Source organism: Thalia democratica, chromosome 4 (genome assembly GCF_965202585.1).
Source record: "Thalia democratica chromosome 4, ktThaDemo2.hap1.1, whole genome shotgun sequence".
NCBI lineage: Eukaryota > Metazoa > Chordata > Thaliacea > Salpida > Salpidae > Thalia > Thalia democratica.
Genome location: NC_139168.1, coordinates 40,656,667 through 40,676,169, shown reverse-complemented (window position 1 = coordinate 40,676,169; position 19,503 = coordinate 40,656,667). Strand labels below are relative to the sequence as shown.

Genomic DNA, 19,503 nt, shown 5'->3' with positions numbered 1-19,503 from the left:
CGTAAGTTTCTGAGAAGATTTACCCCTCCTTTAAGTAGTATCCCTTATCTGAGAAAGGCAAACATACCACTGTAAAAGTTTGTCTTTTCTGTAAGGTTGAGAAAAAGATGTCAAGAAAAGTTTTAATGTTCTATGTTTTTATAGAAGGAAGATTCTTTTTGTGAAGCATTGTGTAATTTCCTTCTGTACTAATGGTTTTCTTCGAAATTGATGTTGAACTGGAATGGCTCGGATTTGCTTTAATCTATATTTTCTTGACTTATATTTTCTACAGTAAAGCCAACAGACAGTCAAAGTTTACTGCGAACAACAATGTGTCCGGGATGAGTGTGTGAAATTATCGGATTATTTGCAGCGTTTCCGTGTAAAACTTTACGATAATTTTCAAAAGCTTCGTGCCACCGATGTTGCTGATATTCATTTATTGTCAAGTTGGAACGTTCACTGTAAATTAATGTTTTATGGTCTAATGAATGAGTTTCAATCCAATGGTGACGTCCTAAAGTTTGTAGTTGACTTTGCAGCAGACTAGTTTAACAGCCATCTGTTCAAAGTGATCTTGGATGAGGACGCAGAGATTGACTTTCAAAAATTCGAACTGTTGGTTGGTATCGAGTATTTGGAAAATAAGTGTAGCAGTATTTCGTCAGTGTTCAATGCTATCAGTAATGCACCTTCTACTTTGTTTAAAGTCGAAGATATGATAAAGATGTTTATCAGCAAATGAAGTGAAGTTTCAAGATGGTTAGATGAATGACGTGTGGTTTCGTTCTTCAAAGCTGAAAATTTCAAATCGGTGAAGCAATTAAGTTTATGCTTGTATTCAGCAAAGTGAAGAAAAGTAAAGATTAAGTCTCAACTTTTTTGTTACAGTTTGTTTGTTTAAGTTGTAGTTTGTTAACAAATCATTTATTAGTGAACTATGTTAATCGTAATTTGTGAAATGTTTTTGTCTTTTTTTAGTTTAATTTCGTTGAATTTTAGACCTGAAAAATGCGTTAAAGTTGTAACAAGTTGTTTAAAGAAAAATGTTGTTTTGCTAGGTAAGTTTTCCGTTTTATCTCCTTGTAGATAAAATCTGGGGGGAGATGTAGAAGTATTTACCTAGTTTTAGTTATGTTTTGTGTTACAGACTTTATCATTCTTGTAATTAGTTTGTGAATAAACTCAACCAAGAAAGATATATTTATTTAAGGGTAATGGTTGTGTATTAATGAACAGATCTGATTATTTGGAAAAAACGAATGATATTGTTGGTGATTCAACAAAATTTAAACTTTTAGGAGAAGCTAAAGAACTGAATAATTTTGATAAAGTAGAAAGTGAAATTATTAAGTTTTTCAAACAGTTATTATTCAAAAATGAAATTAGTGAATCATTATTTAACTTAATTAAACCGGTTGGATCAGTTACCCCACGTTTGTATGGCTTACCAAAAATTTATTAAGAAATTGTAACTTTGAGGCCCATTTTATCTATGGTTAATTCAGCACAACATAAGTTGGCAAAGTTTTTGAACTCGTGTCTTGAACCAGTTTTAAAACACTTTTCGTCATATTCTTTAAAGGATTATTTTACGTTTGTAGACAAAATTATAGAAATGGAAGCTAGTAATACGTTTATTGCATCTTTTGATGTTATAAGTCTTTTCACTAACGTACCGTTGGAAGAGGTTATTGAAATTTGTGTTAATACATTATTTAAGTTAAGTAAACCTACAATTAGCAGAATGAATTTAAAAAAAATTTTTGAAATTTGCAACTTCTGGTGTCAAGTTTAGTTTTAATTCCTTAATTTATTCACAACAAGACGGGATAGCCATGGGATCCCCCTTAGGACCAACATTAGCAAATATATTTATGGGTTATACTGAATTAAAAAAAGTTCCTGCGTTCAAAAATAATTTATCATATCTAAGGTATGTGGATGATTGTTTTGTTTTACTTAGAAGCGAGAAAACTATGGACAAATTCTTTAATATTTTAAATAATGCTCATGATTCTATGAACTTCACAATAGAAAAAGAAAACAATGATGAATTTGCATTTTTAGATGTACAAATTAAACGAAAAGAAATTAGATTTTTAAATTCAGTGTACAGAAAGAAAACTTTAACAGGATGTTATTTAAATTTTCAATCAAACTGCAGTTTAAAGAGAAAAGTAAATTTAATAAGATCTTTGTGTCATCGGGCACACAAAATTTGTTTCCCAGAGTTGCTACTAGGTGAAATCAAACAAATCAAAACACTATTAAACAAAAACGGTTACCCACAAGAGTTAGTTAACAAAACATTTATTTACATGTGAAAAATTTGGATAGAGTAAAGACAATAGGACCGGAAAAATGTGTAGTTACTTTAAAAATTCCATTTATTAATAAAAGCTCAGAGATGTTAGAAAAGAAAATTAGACAATTAGTAAGAAATACTTATTACGCAGCGAACCCTAGAATTTTTTTTAACTCTAAACCACTAATAAGACCAGGTGGTAAGGATCCAGTATCAAAATTAAATAAAAGTATGGTAATCTACCAGTACAGTTGCTGTTGTACAGCAAGTTATATTGGATTAACAACTAGACATCTAAGGAAGAGAATAAAAGAACACATACCAAAATGTGCAGAGATTTTTTGCCGGTCAGATAAGAAAGATGATAGTCCGGTTAAGGTTGTAAACGCATCTAAACGGTCATCAATTTCAGAACATTTAATTAATAATCCAACTTGTGCACACGATTATAATATAGATAGATTTAAAATTATTAAAATTTGTAGTAATGTTTTTTGATTTGATTAAATTAGAAGCCATTTGTATTTTGTTAAGGAAACCTGTTTTATGTAAGCAAAAAGATTTTGACTATACTGTTTCTTTATTTTCGTAACATTTTATAAGAATTGTTCATTTTATTTATGTTTGGTTTTACTGTAGATTAATTATAACGTAAATGGACTTATTTGGTTTTAACTTTTACTAATTGCTTTTGTCTTTTATCTATCTCTTGATTACTTTATGATTAAGTGTGTAAAATCTTATTTTTTGTTAGCATTGTACTCTACTGAAGAGAATTGCTTGAAATATATTTAGTGTTTTTGAAAGTGTGTGTCTTGTGTATCTTATTGTAAAAAAAGATAAGTTACAAGAATTAAATTTTAAATTTTGATCTATATGACCAAAAATTTTTTTTAATGTCAAGATTAAAGCTTGCAACAAATACACAAGAATACTTTTAATACTAATACATGACTATTTTTTATCAACTTTATCTGATTTGGTATAAGTCATTATAAGCAATATTTTGAAGAATATTTACGTTCTTTAAAAAAATCCTTTGAAAAGGTGTAAAACTTTGAGTTTTCAAACAACCTTATTTTTTGATGTACACTTTGCCATACTTAAAAAATGGTAAAAATGTCAGTTTTTATTTAGTTAATCAGGTACTTTGTAGTTCTTGCAAGTTTGTTTTTTGACAAAAATTTATAAAATTACATAGAAGTTTAAATTGGAAAAACTTATTGCATTTGAACTTACATAATTTTTAAAATATTCTAACAAAAAAGAAACAAAACCAGTTTTAAAAACAATAAATCCAGTTCTGTATAACTATCTATAAAAACTGGTTTAATTCTCTATTAAACAAAATTATTTTTATTAGACAATTGCAACCTAACCCCCCCCCCTTTTTTTTTCAGCCCACTATGTAAAGTATTAAAAACTTCTACAGAACAAGTTCAAAACTTTTCAAACTTTTAGTTTGCAAAAATTAGTTATAAACTTTTTGATTATTATAAATCGTTGATCAATAAGGAATAAAAGTTATTTTTAAATTATTAATGAAGCAGCATACTGGGTTTCAAAATAAAAAGCAGTGCATTTTTTTAATTTTTAACATCTTAACAACAACTGAGGCGGACATTAAAAAAAAAGTTTGTTCTTAATTTTTCTATAGCTGCATGTATTTGACAAACGAATCTTACACAATATTTTTTTTGTTCTTGGTAATAGTTTTATTTATTATGGGTGTTTGTATTTTTAATAATTAAAAAACTACATATAACAAATTAAGTTTGATATTTAAAATAGTTGATTAACCACAAAAATTGATATTAGTTCTCCATACACAAAGGTAGCTAAAAAAGTAGTCTGGTCAAAACCTAGGTGATGTTTATTGAATTCGATTGAAATATAAACTGTTTAACAAATATCTAATTAAAGTGCAAAACAATTTTCACTTCAACAATTCGTGTAGATTCACTTTTTAGCGGGCAAACTGTTTTTAGGATACCACTTAACAAAACTATTCGGTAGTAGTTTAGTTAGTGTATATAATATTTATTAAGTAAAGTTTTCTAATAAGTCTAAACTTTGTTGAAAACTGACTAACAGTTGCGAACAATATAGCTTAAGTTACAGGTTTTTGTAATAAAAAAATTTTGTGACAATATCTGTGTTTAGCAAAACAAACCAAGCTTGAAACAAGCAACAGCAATCGAACTAGATTGGCGAGAGACGCCAACAATAGCAACTTTGCTAATTCTAGCTGGCTCAACATTATCGAACTTGTACAAGTCTTCTGGCATTCGACTTATCCAATCTTTTAAACTATCGTGCGAAAATTTTACATAGCTTTCTGCCTTCTCCAATATATCTTGCTCTGTCAACGAATACTTTGTATTAATCTGATTAAATCATGCTTTAAGAACCAACAGAATAACAGAGAAAACTTAAGTATTTAGTAGGTATACTAGAAATTTAACTAAGCTGAAGTATTTTGAAAAGTATATATGTTCAAAGTACTAAATTACAAATTAATTAAATACAAACTAATAATAATATAAACTGGCTAGAAGACTGTGCTTGTTAGAACTAAACTTTCGATAACACTTACTGCCAAACTATAAATTAATTTAACTGCCTAGGAAAGTATTTCTATAAACAGTAAAATGAAAACTATACAGAACTTAAACAACAAAAATAACTAAATCAAACAAACTCTCAACACAACTCATTAATCAAAATACCACATAAGTTTATTCAATTACTCATAAAAATCCGCTTAACTAGTAACTACAATAGTTAAAAACAACCAGATTATTTTTCCAATATGAAGTTAAGATAAACATATTTCATAAGCATAAAGCTGTTTAATCGTAGTTATTTTTTTTTAACTTGCTACTTATCATATTGGATGACAGTAACCAAAATAACCTGGTGTAACAAACTCTAGAGAAACTAATCTCTAGCTAACTACATAAACAGTTCTTTAAAATATTAATTTAAGAAACAAAACTTTAAATTGCTAATATCCGTTTAATATGCTAAATTTTTTGTTGATCATAGTCATACAAGTTGAAATATTTCTTTTAAATATAAGTAAAACACAAAAAGACTATTTAAAAAAAATTAGCGTTCAATTAGAGTAGTTGTATATTTCAATAACCAAACATATTAAAAAAAAACTACCAAATATATATGATTAATCTAAAAATCATTAAAAAGTAACACGATAACAAATAAATTGCAAAATTACAATCCTATAACATTTTAAATAAACATTAAATGTTTTCAGTACAAAAACAAAACGAAGATTTTTAAAATATTAAAAACAACAAATGTCATGTGAAAGAAAAAAAAGTCAAAACATAAGGCAAGTTAGAAAATATAAAATACTGCACGTAACGGGATTGCTAAAAATGTTTAACTATAATATAATAAATCATAAACAAAATTGATTTAAAAAATAAAAATTGTTCTACTACAATTTACTCGTACCCTTTGATAGAACTTGCCAGTCTTTCATATCTGGGTTACCAAGCTTCACCAAATTAACCAGCATATTGGCCGGTTTCCAGTGCATCTCTCTGTATTTAGACTGCTCCCACCTACTCTCTATGATATCCAATATTCGCGGTAAACCTATCGATTAAATATTAATCTATTTTAATTATTAATTATTAAAAACTAATATCGTGAAACTCCATACTATATATGTGTTTAAAATTAAATAAAATAAACAAGAATATGACATAAATAGTTTATTTTAAGCTTTAAACTGAACTTAATTCGATTTCTTATATTAAACGATGCAAACCACCTTTAAATATCACTGCAAATATTAAAACATTTTTGAACTACAAAAAAACTTTTGTTATATTAGTTAGAGTACTCAAATTTGAAAAATTACTAAACTTCACAAATAAAAGAATAGCCTACTATAATTTTAATTAGTGAAAGCAGCAATAGAATGTTCAAGTAAGGCAAAAAACAATCTTAATAAAAATATTACAAAGTTACAACTTACTTTTTGGATTCTTAATCTAAATTAACCAAACCTAAAGTGTAAGCGTAGAACATTGGACCACCGGTATGCTTGGGCCAACCCATACCGTTTATCCAGGCAATATCAATGTGTTCCGGACACATGGCCATTTTATCTTCAAGTATTTTGAAACCTTCATTTACCATGCAACACAACATCCTGTCTAAGATTTCCTAAGGAGAAAATTTAAAACTATGTACGACAACAAAAATAATTATTTTTTATTAAATAAATTTTTAAAAATCCGTTGTACAAAAATAACATTAAAATATAATTCAAATTACAATACTAACAAATAAAAACGAAATATATTTTTGCTAAAATACAATAAGCAAACAGAAAAAGCGCATTGTGTTAAATGACACAACTATTATTAGTGTAGTGGTATATTTAAAATGATCAATGATATTTCTATAAAAATAGTCAATATACATATTCAAAAGTAAGTAACCCTTTTGGTGATGAAAAAAAAACGATATAAGCAAAAAGTAGTTAAATCTAATTTATGCATTGAAAAGCTTTTAATTATTATAAATTAACAATTTAGAGTTGTATCATATTTAGCAAAAGTTATCGCAGATATCTTATAATTCTAAAAGATTTTTTTCAATCTTAAATTGTATATAAAATATTTTCTGCGCACTATTGAGAAAATATACGTCATAAATATACTTTACTAAAGTAAAAAAATTAATATTACTATAAAAGCAGGTGGTAAAATATATTTAATCAAAGCACTTACAAAAAATTTATCCTAAGCAATATAAATTTGGTTCTTTAATAGCTTGATAAATTTAATTTTTAATACTCTTGAAAAAACGTTAAGATTTACGACTACAAGAAAATCACAAAAATTTTTATCTTTCTACAAATAAAAATCGATTATATGGTTAACTTAAACTAGATAGGTCCAAATATACTAAATAAAGTGAAAGCGTAATCTAAATAATCATTACGTATATAAACATTTCTTAAATAAACTAGTTTAGTTTAATAGTTAATAAGATAGAGAAATTAAAAATAAACAATATTTAAAAAAAATTATGAAGTAAATAAAAAAGTTCTATTGATTCATAAGGTTGATCGTAAAGAATTACTTTAAAGAATTTCATATAAAACACTGTGTCAAATAAGGTTCCATTTAAAGTTAGAAAACAATTTAGTAATAAAGTTTTTGCACTAACACTTATGGAATAGATAAGTATCCAATACCCATATATATTTATTGGTTGTAAACAAAATCAAAGTTAAAACAATTCCACAAAAACAAGTCAAACTGACCAACCTGCTCAGAAATTTTTCTTGGTTCTATGCCGTGCTGTTTTCTATAATCATCAATGAGCGAGTGAACTTCTTCATCGACAATAGGGGGTGAAAACATTGCTTCGTACTTGAACCAGCCTTTAAAGTTTGTCTTGTACCCATTTCTTCCGGCTTCGACTAAAACTTCCGTCAAGGGACAGTAGCGACATCCGTTTCTGCAAAAATTTGAAAAAACTGAGGCTTATAAACATTACTACAAGAGCATTATGGCATAGAATAAGTTATGCTGACAAATTTACAAGTAACTAAGTTTGTCAAAATCTATTTATTCTATATTTAAAATTTGTGAGTTTTGTCAAACTTTTTTTAATTTTACTTATTTCTTAAATTATCATCTAATCATGGTGGATATGATTATTCAGTGGACTGACCGCATTCTGTCGTCAGTGCCGGGTGCTTGTTGAGATCTGAGCAAACCCTGAGATTTTCTGACACGGTACCCTACATCATTCCCTGCAACATCTGTAACTTCAAACCTGCCCATTGGAAAGCCAAACTTTTTCAAAACTGCATCCACCTTTTATTAATTTTTAGTAGTATAATATACTGTAAAAGTAACAAAAAACGTTTATAGTTTATGATGCCAATAATTGCTAAGAAATTTTGCAAACAAATTCTATTGTGTTGCTTAGAATGTTTTTAAACAAGTAAATATTTTTTTAAATGTTTGTATACTATTGCAATCAAAAGTTTATATTATACAAACTTGCAGCTCTACATCAAAATATTAGTGTTTATTACTACATCAAAAAATTGTGAAGAACTTTAATGCATAACTTAGTAATAAAAACTAAATTACAATACTAAATATTATTTTAGTCATTATACGAAAAATAAACTAACTTCATGAGGATAAGCACCTTCTTCAAGTAGAAATTCACTTTCAAGTAAAAAGTTAGCATACATTCTGTTAACTACAAAACCAGTGCAGTTTCCAACTAGAATCTACAAAAGTTTTTAAATATTAATGTTTACAAATCTGTGTAAAAAATAAAGCTGTAACAGTATGAAGATCTAAGTATAATAGTCTAATTTGTTCGTTAATCAATAAATTAGTGTTTACATTTACAACACAAAAAACTAAATATTTTTTTTATTCACTTACAGTTGCTTTCTTCAGTTGAAAGCCTACATTCATGCATGTAGCAATGGTATGAGGTGAGGTTAGTTTGCCTCTAACATTTTCCAACAACTTCATTCTGTGAGCGGGTGCAAAAAAATGCATTCCAATCACCTGTTTATTTTAAAATTTACAGAATTAAATAAACAAAAGTATAACCGAAACAGAAAAAAATGATTAATCCGTGAAATTCTATATACCAAGGGTAAGCAGCAATGCTTTTATCAATTTAGTACAAAAACTTGTACTAATCTTGACCACATAATTATTTGTCAAAATTTTTAAAACTTACTTTATCAGGTCGTTCTGTAACAGAGGCAACTTCATCTATATCAAGGGTACTTGTATTAGTTGCCAAGATACAATCGTCTTTGCAATACTTATCACAGTTCACCATTACCTCTTTTTTTAGTTCCATACTTTCAAAAACAGCTTCTACCACCAAGTCGACATTCTATTGGAAAGTTTTAATTTGTATTTAGGTCAATAACTTTTAAAATAGAAACAATATACTTAGATTCCATAATTAAAGAAACTTGGCATTAACTTACATAAATAAACGGTTTAAAAAAATATAAATTTTGTTGTAACCTATACTTACCATAAATAGGACTGGAATAAGAAACAATAAATTTGATTAGTTTTAGTATGTACAGTTTTGAATATTAGCTGTACAACTACATGACATAAAAATAATGTAATAATAACAAATTTATACCTAATTAAAAAAACAAGTTGTTTTAGTTTAAGTAGCATTTTAATTTTTTTAAGGTAAAATTAATAACGTTATTAAATTTTTGTAATTATTGCTTGCTTGTGGTTAAGTAAAGAATCGTAAATATAAAAAATATTTAAAGCATCAAAAATATACTGTTTATTCTATAACTGTTACAGGATTAATGAATTATACTCGTGAAAACTCTTTTTTTATATAAAAAGTCTTTCAATTTTGGTTTTGGTATTATTTATACAGATACGGTTTTTTTTATAAATTCGAGTACTGAATGTATTATTTGGTTAACTTCGTACATTATAAAATATTCAAACAAAATTGTTTTTTATGCAAAATAATATTTTATTAACAAACTTACTTAAAAAATTATTTGCTCAAAACTCCATACTTATTTTTCTTTACAGGTTTATAATTAATTCTTAATAAGAATATACAACTGTTTGAAAGGTAGCAACTTCAAGAAAAATATAACTATCATTAAAACTTGCCTTGAACTTTTTATAAGATGCACAAACAGTTATATTTTCTATCATTTTATCTGCAAAACTTTCAGTGACAACTCCAACTGATTGCATTCCTCTTATTATAAAGTGCATGGACTGAACAGCTTTGGTAGTAGCTTCCTCATTATTGTCCATAACTAGTACTGGCAAACCTGTAACAAAATTATTGATAACTGTTAAGTTACCTAACTATAAAGTTTAAAACTGGAGAATTGAATTGTTTTCTAATTAAAAACATTTATATGCTCCGTTTACTTAATTCATTTAATGGATTAAATTTACTTATATTAAATTTTGTCAAGTATAACACTTTGTTTCCAAAGGTATTTTAGTTTGTCTCAAACAGGTATCTGCATTATTTCAGCTATTTCAATGGTACCAACTAATTTCTATTCTATGTAAGGCTGAGATTGTTAAAATAGACTCAGCTAAGTTACATTTAACTAGTTGTATTTTACCTCATAAGGACTTTGTATGTTTTTATGCAAAAAATAAAGTTTAAAAATAGCTTATTTTCTAACCAATCTGTAAAAAAGCAATAGCTATTGTGGATCCCATGGTACCAAGTCCAACTACAGCAACGCTGTTGATACTTTTGCTGGGAGATTCAGCAGATATTTTATCCTTAGTAACCCACTTTGGCAACATTCTTTCGGCAAAAAATACGTACTTTAAGGCTTGAGCTTGAGCTGAATAAAAAAGTAACAGTTTTTATGTGGTACAGTCGTTTTCAATACAAACAGTAAGTTTTCAATTGAACTCAAAAAAGGTCTTAAAAATAATATCAAATTATAAAATCTAAAACTGCTTTTTTTCAATAAGTATTTTATATAAGAGGTTATTTAATTTTTCATAAAACTGTAGTGACACGTTTAAAGTACAAAGTAAAAGCACAATAAAACCTCCTGAAACTAGTTTTAAGAAACATTCGGTTTCAGCTTTTTTACCATCTTCAAAACCGATTTCACATGACAAGCCAGCTAATCGCAAGCACTCATTAGCAGCTATAGCACCGCGATATTTCTTTTCAGTTATTTTCTTGTGCTTATTGTATATCTCCACTGCCTATTTAAAAACTTTAATTTCTAAACTTATTACTTATAACTGAACTAATTAAATCAATCAAAATTGGTTAACTTAATTAAAATAATTAATTTAAAAATCAAAATATTAAAAAGAACTTTCTACATAATATTCAGTGGAAATTGTTGGGTCTGATTCAAAATTTACACATTAACTTAATTTTCAGCTTTAATCAAAACTTTTCTTATATTTTAAAGCTTTATTATTAAAACAAAACGTCTAAATACTAACATATATTATATGGTAAACTCAAAAATAAACTAACTTGTTTTTATTTATTTGATTTTTAAGTCTTAAAGGAATAGATTTACAGAAACCTTACAATAAAAAAAAAATTAAAGTAGTGAAAATATCAGACAAGTAATTAATTTCCTTAAACTGTAAAAAGAAAAAGGAACAAACGTTTATACAAAAAATACAAAAAAAAAATTGAGGCATACTTAGCTATAAAACTAAAAGAAGATATACAACTTTTTAACTTTGAGAAAGTTTATTTGAAGAAAAATTCATTTAGCTTTAGCCAAAATCATTCAACAATGACATGCCTAATTAGTGAGTATTTTTAGTTATAATACAAGTCTTTAAAACATTATAAGAAAACTATGTGTTACAGAAAGCTAAAAATACAAACAAAGATTGCTGTATTAGCTAGAACTTGAAAAGGGATAATACTATAATGTAATACTTTTTTTACATATTTGGTAATACTAAATGATAAAATTTAAACTATCTCAAACGTTATGTAGTAATATTTTAAAAACACTGATTATTATAATCAATCATCCTAACCTTAGAAATAATAGTACAAAATATAACAATTTGAAAAAAATGTTTTAAAACATAATGAAAGAATAGTTTTTAATTGAAAAAATCTAAATTTTAAAAAGTTAGTACTAAAGTTAGTTGATAAATGTTCCTAATAAAGAATTTAAACAACATTTTATTTCAAATAATAAATTAAGTAATTTTTAAATGAATCTAGACTAGTTAAGGAAGAGACAAAATAAAAATATATACATAAATATATATCTTGATTTTGTAATATAATATTTGTTAATTTAATACTTGATTGTGTATTAAAAATAATTGTAAAAACCTAAACTCAGCACAAAAATTAGGGAAATAAATGCTATTGAATCTTTTGAATTACAGTCATCATATGTTTTTTTGTTAAAAATTCAATTGAAAAACCAAAGCATTTATTTGTAATAATGTGTACTTTCTCAAGTATATATAAGTAATTTCTATCATTAAACTAGAAGCTATTTTAAAACTAACATTTTCAGCATCTGGTACAGGCAGGTTCCATATTTTAGTCTGGGGAGAATGTTGTAAGCATATTTCCTGACATTTGTTTTGCAGATCCATATGACTTTCGGCAACGAAATCCAACAATCCAAGACTAAGTGCATCATTGGCACTTATGTTTTTACCTAGTTGATAACAAAAAATACTGTAAATAAAACAACTTTCAACTACTCTAAGTTAAAAGATTGTTTGAGAATATTTTCTAATATTTATTATACTACATTCAGATTTATTCATTTACATACCTTTAGTTTTTTTTATCAATCTAAAAACTATAAAAACTTATGGACAACCATTTAATTTTCTTAAGTTTAAAAATAAACTAATAACTTTATATACCGCACACGCTAATAAAGTCTCAACATTATTATTACAAAAAATACTGTTTGGTCTTTGATCGTAATCATTGCTTATTTATTCAATTTTGGAAAAAAAACTATATAATTTACTAAATAGCACTAGATAACTAAAACTTATCATGACTTTTATCATAAACAGGGTAGTGTGGGTGGTGCTTAGATACATAGGTAAAAAGCAAATATGTTCAAAATAAAACATGATGGAAATCATTTTTATTGTTTAGTATAATAGTTTAGCAAAATATTAAGTTAATATTCTATGATTAGACATAATATAGATTACTCATAGTTAAAAAATTTACTTTTTTATGATATATTGTAGTGATTCAACAATTACTTGTTTTCTGTAGTAGGTTTTCACAAGTATTTTGTTTGACTACTAAAACTACTTTCTCTATAAATTAATCCTAAAAAAGTAACTTGAAAAATTTGCAATATTGCATTACACTAAAAATTGAATAATTCTAAAGTTATAGTTAAATTTTATTAATTAGTTCATAACATTTTTTATATAAAAACTTTAACTAATAAATTCATTATACAAAAAATTTCTTTCACATTTTTTCTTAAGTGTTATAATTATTAGTATAATAAACCTGATGTCATAATTTTCATAGCATTATCAAGTCCAACAAGTCTTGGCAGAAGTTGCGTACCTCCTCCAGCAGGTATCAAGCCCAAGTTTATTTCTGGTAAACCAAGCTTTGCAGACTTGAATGCGACTCTGTTCATGAAATAACAAACATGTTTTGTTAATTGAGTTTTTTTTAATATAACTAGTATACTGTCAAAATAGATTGTAAGAAGCTTTTTAAACAAAAACAAAATACTATATGATAATTTACTTACATAAAAGTTTAACTTTTTACTTAAAAATCAGTAAGAACACTTGAAAATTAGATAAAACGAGCAAAATTGTATGACATTTTTTTTTATACATCTATGACCATAGTTAATAAAAATTACAATTTATAATAGATGCATGCTTATAAACATTTAGTTTTAATTTCGTTACAGTAGAGTAATAAAGTAATATTAACTACATTCTAGCTAGCTATTCTTAATCAAGTCATAAACCCAACTAATTTTACATAAACAGGATCGATTTAATCTAGTACATAAATTTATATCAATAAATAAATAGAAATGTATATAATAAATTGTTAATTTTTGCAAAAAAAAAATTGTTTTTGCAACAACTGTTTAATTAACGTACATTTAACTTCATTATAATGAGTAGATTAATAAATGTTTAAGTATTGAACTAAAACATGGTAAACTTGATATATTTTAAATGGGTATCTGTCTAAATTGCACGAGTGTACAAAATTGCATGAGCGGACAAAATTCCACAAAGATACTTTTGCAAGAGCAGACAATTTTGCACGGTTAAATTTTATTTTATTTTTAATTCTTTTACTAATTTTTTTTTTAATTTTTTTTATTACTATCACTGTTACCCCTAGCCCTTACCCTCGGTCGGTAAGTTATTTTTTTATTTTTTGTTTCATATTTTAATGTTAACTTTTTCAAATTTTTCTAATTATCACACTTACCTCTAACCCTTACCCTCGTTCGGTAGGTTTTTTTTCTTTAATTATTTCTTTTTATTTTTGTTTTTGTAAGTTATTTTTACTACTACTGTTACCCCTAACCCTTATCCTCGGTCAGTAACATTTTTTTTATCAAATTTGTTTTAAATATTTTTTTCTGTTTTATTTCTGCATTTTTTTATTCTCGTGCAAAAGTGCAACTCGTGCAAAATTGACCCTTAGTGCAAATTTGGCTTCGTGCAATTTAGTAACCTTATGCAATTTTGTCTTTGTGCAATTTAGACCAGTTCCCATTGAAAATATACATATACATACATAAAATATATACTTTACTTTAAGTAAAAATGTATAAATTTTAGTCTAAAAACCTAATTATTCTTTTTTTACTTGAAACTTATTTTGTAAATAAAATGATAGATTATTAGATGCTACAAACTGTTTTGAAACTTTAATTGATGCGTAAAAAATAAGTACAATTTTAAGAAAAACTTTAATAAAACAAATATTATCTGACAAAAATTCTTGTGTTACTTTTGTATCAGATTAATTTTTTTTTTGGATAAAAATTTATATAACAAATATTCTCTAAAATCATACTAGAGCTACTTTTGTAATAGATTTTCGTTTTTTTTTTTTTCTGGAAAAAACTTTAAATTGTTTTAATATCACTTAATCAAAAATTTGTAACTTTTAACATTTATTATAATATACAAGTATCTGTTCAGAGAATTAAAATCGTTAAGTTTGTAAAAGGTGTAAATTAATACGAAATGTAAATATAAGAAAGTTGTTTACTTTAAATTTATTTTTCAAGACTTTTTTAAGTCTTTAGAGGTTTCTGTTTACTAATATTAAAAACTATTTGTACATTATTAATGTACTTTTAATTTAAATACTGTAAAAAGGTATATATACTTAAGTTTTTCTAAAATAATAAAAGTAAATACATATATGTTTGTATATCCTTTTACACAAATTCAAGTTTTTTTATAAAATAAAACTAAAAAATATTTATAAAAATTGTACATAATGTAAGTATATAACAATTAGTAACAAAAGTTACTTTTTTCTTTGTTCTACATTTAACTTTTTCTATCAATATTTTAAATACTGCAGTAGAATAAATAGTCTTGTCATTTTTAATTTGGGCTTTAAATGAATTAAAAAATATTTTAATAATAAATACAAAATAAATTGTAAATAAATAAAAACAACATTCTATTTACTACAAAAACCACAACCTGTATTGGCAACCAAGAGCAATTTCTAATCCTCCACCCAATGCAAATCCGTGTATGTAAGCTATTGTAGGTTTTTCACAGTCTTGGAGCATCTCAACCAGCTGTAAAGTACATGTGCTTTTTTTACTATAATGATTGGCATAATAAGCTACAATAAGTCTGTATTATAAAACTTTGCAATAAGAGAAAACATAAGGCTAACAACTTTTTCAACTTAAACTTACAAAGGTTAAACTTAACAATAATAAAACTCACATCATGAATCAATGGTTGTTGAAATGCATTGGTAGAACCGAATTCTCTTATGTCAGCTCCACCACAGAACATTTGGCCTAATCCTCTCACTACAATTCCGTTTACCTATTTTTTTATGTCAAATAAACTACAGGATCAAAAGATCAAAGCCACAAAAATAATTAAAAACCTGTTACTAAAACTTGCACAAAATATTTATAGCAGCACTTTGTAGTGCAAAATATAACTTTGTTAAGGATACATGACAATTCAAATTATTTGAAAAAACATTAGGTGTCAAATAATATATTTCGAGCTCATGTAGATCTAATTAATAAGACTACGGTAATAATAAAATAATAATAAACATTTACATAAAAAGTTCACAATTACTTAAAATTACTATATATGAAAACTTATTTTACTCATATTTCAAAAAGTATTTAAAATTATTTGATAAAAACTCTGACGTATGTGGATTAATAAAGTAATTAAAGTATGAAGTTATATTTTTTAATGTTGAGATGATAAAAAAAATTCTAAAATTTATAGAATTTGAATTGTCAGAATTTGTATAGTTGTGCCCTTCTTTGTTTGAAACAAAATAATTTCATCAATACAAAGTTATATATAAAAACATACTTAGAACTTAAGTATTTGTAAGTTACTACAAAAAAACTAAAGTTAAAACTAAAACTAAAGTATGATTAAAAAAAGCTCCAAAAAACAAAAAAATAGATACTAATGTTTTGTTTAATTTTTTTTGTTTATCTGTATTAAAAACTAAAACAAGTTTTTTATAAGGGTAATTTGGTTTACAAATAATTAGAAGAAAAGTTTTTTAGATATAATTTTATCAAACTTATGTATAATTTTAATTTTTTATTTCAGCTTTTATTTGATAATATACATATCTACTAAAACCTTATTCATTAACAAAAAAATATTTTGCAAAAAAAAAAGTTTAGTTATTGTTATTTAAAACCTACAGCTCTTCAAAATGTATTTTACCCAACAATATACAATCAAAAAATATATGACACTTCACTAGTAGGGTACTTATTAGAAATGCAACCTTCAGTTGTCAGAAAACTTAAATAATGGAAATATCATAAAAGATTTTGTGCAAAACTTTAGATTAATGAAATTAGCTCGATTTTCTTTAAAAACAACTGAAGCAATAGATATTACAAAACATTATTAAAATACTTCATAACTCAAGCACATCTATGTTAAAATAATAGTTTTTGAATATCTGCAATATTAAGCTATTTCTAATTTGCTGCAAAATTTGGTGTTTTCTGCACTTATGATGTCAAAAAAAAAAAATTATAATTTAAAAACCATGCTAATGAATTGATAACCATCAATCCATCTATATAATGTAAAAATGTAATTACATCATACTATATAAAAAAGTATTTAGTTTTTTGTGTTATCTAGTGCATAATTTTTAGCAAAGGGGTCATTTTTGGTTATTTTAACTTTTTTAGGAAATTGAGCTTGCCTCCACAATTTATTTTTCAAATCATTAAAAATTTTGAACAAGGTGTTTTTTTTTAAATTAAAAATGTATAGTTTCTAAAAGCTGTATATTCTTAGCTTGAATTTTTAAGGCACCATACTTACAAGCTTCAGTATATTAAAGCTTTTCTAAAAGTGTTTGCATGATTTAAAATTAATCTAAATTATTAAAATTTAAAAAACAAAATAAATTTAGTTTAATACTTAACTTTGTTTTATAATTAAAAATAAAAGAAATTTTTTCTGTAACAAAGAGTGACACTTGTATCATGCGTATTTTCAAATTGATCTTTAAATGATACATTTCTATTTAAAGAACAGTTGTAGTGAAATTCTTAATAAGCACTTCATTTTTAATAAATTTAACCTTAGATGAAAACTTGTATACGTACTATTAAATATTTTTTTAAAAACAATTTATAACTTTTTGTGGACCTATACAACAACTTATTCTGTATTAACAGATTTCACTCTTAATTTTTTTTAGTTAGGTTTTTAATTTGACAAAATTACTACATATGTAGTTATGAAAATTCGTTAATTTATTAATTTTAGATTGATCAATCAAAATATACTAAATTATCTATGAAATTGTTTTCTTTTTGGTTGGAGATCATAATTACTAACTGAGCTTACCTAAATAAATGTCTCAGAAAAGGTCCTTAGATTTTTGATTTATCAAAATTAATTATAATAAATTTGTATGTAGATATAAAATAGGTAAATAATGATTGATTAAACTTGATATAAAATAATATTAAATTTATTAATAACTTAAAATCAAAAACAAAAATAAATTGTGTTAAAAAATTTAAGTCAAATACAAAAGTGTCTTATAACACTACAAAAAAATAACATTATAATATTAAAATTTTAATTTAAAAGATACATTTTAAACATAATGAAACCTTATACTGTTAAAAAAACTTAAAATGTCCAACTGAATTTTAGAAAAAGCATTTAAGCAGTGTTTAGCTAAAATGTTTAACAATCTAAAATAAAACACCTCATCATCATTTTCAGCTGCTTTTACTTGTGATAGTAATGTTTGACGGGTGCTTGAAGAGAGAGCATTTACAGGTGGATTGTTTAAATATATGTAAACAAATCCCATTATATAAACTTTCAAATGTATGTCACAATAAAATGTTTAATTATTGTTATTAGTTAGTTGCAATTAGCAACTGTTTACTATGTTTACAAGTCATTTATTTGTTTACTTTTCAAAAATATATTGGCTTTTTTTATTATGGATTTATTTAAAGTTGAAACTTAAGAGCACTTACTCAGTCTATCTTAGATGTTTTAAGTTTATAGCAGATTTTTTTAAACTAAAATGTACTATGGTTTTCGGAACAACATTTTGTTAATAGTGTTATTTTATGCAAAAATTTTAATACTCTAGTTCATAATGGTACAATTTTTGCTTTCTTTTAAAAGTTTTAATATTCTTTTACAGGTTTTAATATTTAAGATGAATGTCATATAAATGTTTTCTTGATTTTATATTTATAATAACCAGGAAGTAAACGTAATGTATTATATTACATTTGAAATTAAATTTTTAAACATTTTACTACGTTGGAAATATTTTTTAAGACAACGTAACATGCAATTAAAGCTTACGTTTTAATTTTTTTTTTATCTAAAAATAAGTTTTTTAGATAAAAACTAACTTGATTAATTTGAATTGATAAAAAATATTTTAATGGTCACTATTTATAACATAAAATAAAGTTTAATCAAATTGCATAGCTTTTCTAAAAACAAATGTATAAAAAAAAAATTTTAATAAAATTTTGATTTTATGATATAAAAAGTGGGCTATAAAAGCTTTTAGTATCAAGTAACAAAATTAGCTTTTTAAAAACTGTTAATAACTTCTTTAGAAATTTTCAACAATAGAATTTAACAAAACAGGAAGACTTAACAAAATAAAAAGTATGCTGCATAAGACGTATTTAGTTTAGGTTTAATAATATTAATTTTTAACTTTTAGTATTTTAAAAACTTATAAGTATTAATTTTTTTCAGTTGCAACTGCAAGTCAATGTACTAAATTTTCATAACTTATCTACAGTTTTTTTGTTAATCTTAAATAATCTTAATAGAAGTAATTTTTTTTAGTCACGAACTTTACTTTAGTGTTAACTTATGTGAATGAAGTTGTATAAAAAACATTAAATAAATCTGCCAATGGTGTAA

The 19,503-nt window shown here is 25.1% G+C and overlaps 1 protein-coding gene across 2 annotated transcripts; it reads right to left on the bottom strand.

Annotated features, from left to right (window-relative positions):
• Positions 1–5,505: 5,505 nt before the first annotated feature.
• On the bottom strand, positions 5,506–18,423 carry LOC145833953 (peroxisomal bifunctional enzyme-like). 2 transcript variants are annotated; one of them, XM_082941233.1, is made up of 15 exons: positions 18,305–18,423; positions 15,796–15,900; positions 15,541–15,641; positions 13,343–13,470; positions 12,358–12,512; positions 10,899–11,061; positions 10,518–10,685; positions 9,982–10,148; positions 9,053–9,214; positions 8,746–8,874; positions 8,484–8,585; positions 8,012–8,157; positions 7,603–7,795; positions 6,331–6,490; positions 5,506–5,914 (listed from the first exon to the last, which is right to left on the bottom strand). In XM_082941233.1, exons 1-15 carry the CDS (start codon positions 18,410–18,412, stop codon positions 5,754–5,756), a joined length of 2,148 nt encoding a protein of 715 aa, XP_082797359.1. In that variant the 5' UTR covers positions 18,413–18,423; the 3' UTR covers positions 5,506–5,753. The 2 variants fall into 2 exon arrangements, with proteins under 2 accessions (XP_082797359.1, XP_082797360.1); XM_082941234.1 differs by lacking the exon at positions 5,506–5,914 and having other exon boundaries at positions 6,350–6,490; positions 7,599–7,795.
• Between the last annotated feature and the right edge of the window lie 1,080 nt (positions 18,424–19,503).

Coding starts and splice junctions, on each gene's coding strand:
- LOC145833953 (XM_082941233.1), bottom strand. CDS start 18,412: ATGGGATTTGTTTACATATATTTAAACAATCCACCTGTAAATGCTCTC. Junction 12,513..13,342: donor TATGAAAATTATGACATCAG/GTTTATTATACT, acceptor GTTATCAACTAG/GTAAAAACATAAGTGCCAAT. Junction 8,586..8,745: donor TTCAACTGAAGAAAGCAACT/GTAAGTGAATAA, acceptor AAACTTTTGTAG/ATTCTAGTTGGAAACTGCAC.